The 2,789-nt window shown below is 40.2% G+C and overlaps 1 protein-coding gene across 1 annotated transcript; it reads right to left on the reverse strand.

The window, feature by feature from the left end:
* Nucleotides 1-782: 782 nt before the first annotated feature.
* LOC133036905 (uncharacterized) lies at nt 783-2,315 on the reverse strand. The gene is made up of 2 exons (XM_061113676.1): nt 2,197-2,315; nt 783-2,109 (listed from the first exon to the last, which is right to left on the reverse strand). Exons 1-2 carry the CDS (start codon nt 2,313-2,315, stop codon nt 783-785), a joined length of 1,446 nt encoding a protein of 481 aa, XP_060969659.1.
* Nucleotides 2,316-2,789: the final 474 nt, after the last annotated feature.

The raw sequence follows: 2,789 nt of genomic DNA on the forward strand, positions 1-2,789 counted from the left end.
CCATCCTGGATTCGGTTCCAAATAAGTCTTAGCTTTTCATCTTGCTACTGACGTTGCTTAACTTGTTGAAGTAGTACAGGTGCAGCAAGTTCTAGGTCATGCGTAGGGTAATTCTTCTCATGTGGTTTCAATTGTCGAGAAGCATAGGCAACCACCTTGCCATTTTGCATGAGGACACCTCCTAATCCAGTACCTGAAGCATCAGTGAATACCACATATGGTTCCTCACTATTAGGAACAGTGAGAACAGGCACCGAAGTTAATCTTTCCTTCAATTCTTTAAAAGCTTCTTCGCAACTATCATCCCACATAAACTTTACTTCTTTTCTTGTTAACTTTGTCAAAGGCATAGCAATTCGTGAGAAATTCTCTACAAAGCGACGGTAGTAGCCTGCCAACCCAAGAAAACTTCGAACTTCAGTGACATTCTTTGGTCTTTCCCACTATAGAATAGAGTTTATCTTCGTAGGATTAACGGTGATACCATCTTGAGAAATTACATGGCCCAAGAACTTGACTTCAGTCATCCAAAATTCACACTTCTCTTTCTTAGCGTATAATTGATGATATCTCAATGTTTGTAATACTATTGTCAAGTGTTCAGCATGATCCTCACGTGTCTTAGAATACACTAAGATATAATCAATGAATACCACCACAAACTTATCCAAGAAAGGTCTAAAGACTCTATTCATGAGATCCATAAATGCAGCAGGTGCATTCGTTAACCCAAATGGCATTACCAAAAACTCAAAGTGTCCATAACGTGTCCTGAAAGCAGTCTAAGGGATATCTTCTTCCCTAATCCTCAATTGATGGTAGCCTGACCTCAAATCAATCTTTGAAAAGAACTTTGAACAACCAAGTTGATCAAATAATTCATTAATCCTCGGTAGAGGATATTTGTTTTTAATTGTCATCTGATTCAGCTTTCTATAGTCGATACAAAGTCGCAAAGTCCCATCAGCTTTCTTGGCGAACAAGATTGTAGCTCCCCATGGAGAAGTACTATGTCTGATGTAACCCTTATCCATTAACTCCCCTAATTGTTTTTTCAATCGAGCCAACTCTGCAGGTGCCATGCGATAAGGCGCAATAGAAACTGGTTGAGCTTTGGGAATCAAATCAATGCAAAACTCGATCTCCCTATCAAGTGGTAACCCTGGTAAATCCTCTGGAAACACATCCAGAAAACCACTAACCACTGATATCCAAGGAAACTGGTCTAAATTCCTAGACTCATCATCGATCGCAAACAGATTCCCATAACACTCTAAGTTTCTCTTTCCACCTAAATATGCCCTTAAGATAGGATTTTGTCTCACTGCACTCATGTTGGCTCGATAAATAATAAAATCACCACTAGGGGTTAAAAGAGTCACTCTTTTACGTGAACAATCCACAATAGCTTGGTATTTAGACAACCAATCCATGCCGAGAATTACATCAAATTGCCCCATAGGCAACACTAATAAGTTTCCAGATAACTTGTGTCCCTCGAACACAATACAAACTAACCTACATATGGTGGATACCTCATCGTGTCCCTCCATAGGTACACTCAAATGCAATGCAGGACTAAAATTTTTCCAACTCAAACCCAACATACTAGCAAACATCAAAGATATAAAGGAATGTGACGCACCAGTATCAAATAACTCATGAGCCCAAGAGTGTGAGATAAGAACCATACCATCAACAACTCCTTGGTCAGCACCGCCCTGTACATCATCAACCCCAAGAGCGTAGGCTTGAGCGAATGACTTTGCTTTTGCCTTTCCCTTTCCCTGACTAGGATAGCTTGTACTTGCACCAAACCCTCCACCTTGATTGTACCCTCTTTGACTCCCACTAGGAGCAAGAGTTTGGAAACCTTGTGAGTACCCCATGTTGAACCCTGAACCTTGTGGCCTGAACTGATGTTGATACTGAGACTGCTGGCCCGATTGGGGTGTGAAACCATAGGATGAAGACTGGGACTGGTTTGTCCTGGGCTGTCCATGAAAAGGAGTAGACTCTACATAGATCCCTATGGGTCCTCCATGAGATGTTTGAAATCTTTGTTGTCGTTGTGGGCAATCTTTCTTCTTATGACCTTGTGGACCACAACTGAAACACCTATATGGTCCACTACGAGTCTTTCTAGATGAACCACTACTATTGCTACCCCCACTAAATTGTTGTCCTTGGGACCACTATCCTTGATTCTTCTTGGTCATCTTTCGGTCATTGCCTCTTCCTCTGCTTGTGTTTTTCTTCTCATTCCCCTCTACATGAGCCTCAGTTGGCAAGGCGACTGTCACACACTCAGTCATGTTGTTAAAGGTCAAAGGGGCTATTAGACCACGTATCGCAGGCCTCAGACGACGCATGAACTGTTCAATCACCAAGGGTTGGTGAATAACACCAGGATATGCATAAGAGAATAGTGTTGGATTTTATGCCCTAAATAAAACTCATTTCAATATAATCAGATTTACTTATTAATATAGATCAGAAATAACATTTAATGTTGCATGGTTCACATGATTTATTTCATGATTATATGTACATAATGTATGAATTCTATTTAAGTCCAGAACATATCAATTTGTTAATGATTATAGTGTTGTCAACACAGTGGAATATAATCTTAATTATATGTTCGAAAGTTTATTCCCTGATTTGTCAGAACACTGGATTTAGACTGACATGGTATAATCAGCGATAGGTATTCTTACACCTTGGATAAGTGTTATGTCCTTTCCAGGACATTGGCAAAGTTTACCAGCATCGGATGTATGGAGTAT

The sequence above is a fragment of the Cannabis sativa genome, chromosome 4, assembly GCF_029168945.1.
Source record: "Cannabis sativa cultivar Pink pepper isolate KNU-18-1 chromosome 4, ASM2916894v1, whole genome shotgun sequence".
In the NCBI taxonomy this organism is placed as follows: domain Eukaryota; kingdom Viridiplantae; phylum Streptophyta; class Magnoliopsida; order Rosales; family Cannabaceae; genus Cannabis; species Cannabis sativa.

Coding starts and splice junctions, on each gene's coding strand:
- LOC133036905 (XM_061113676.1), bottom strand. CDS start 2,315: ATGACTGAGTGTGTGACAGTCGCCTTGCCAACTGAGGCTCATGTAGAG. Junction 2,110..2,196: donor ACCAAGAAGAATCAAGGATA/GTGGTCCCAAGG, acceptor TAGGTGTTTCAG/TTGTGGTCCACAAGGTCATA.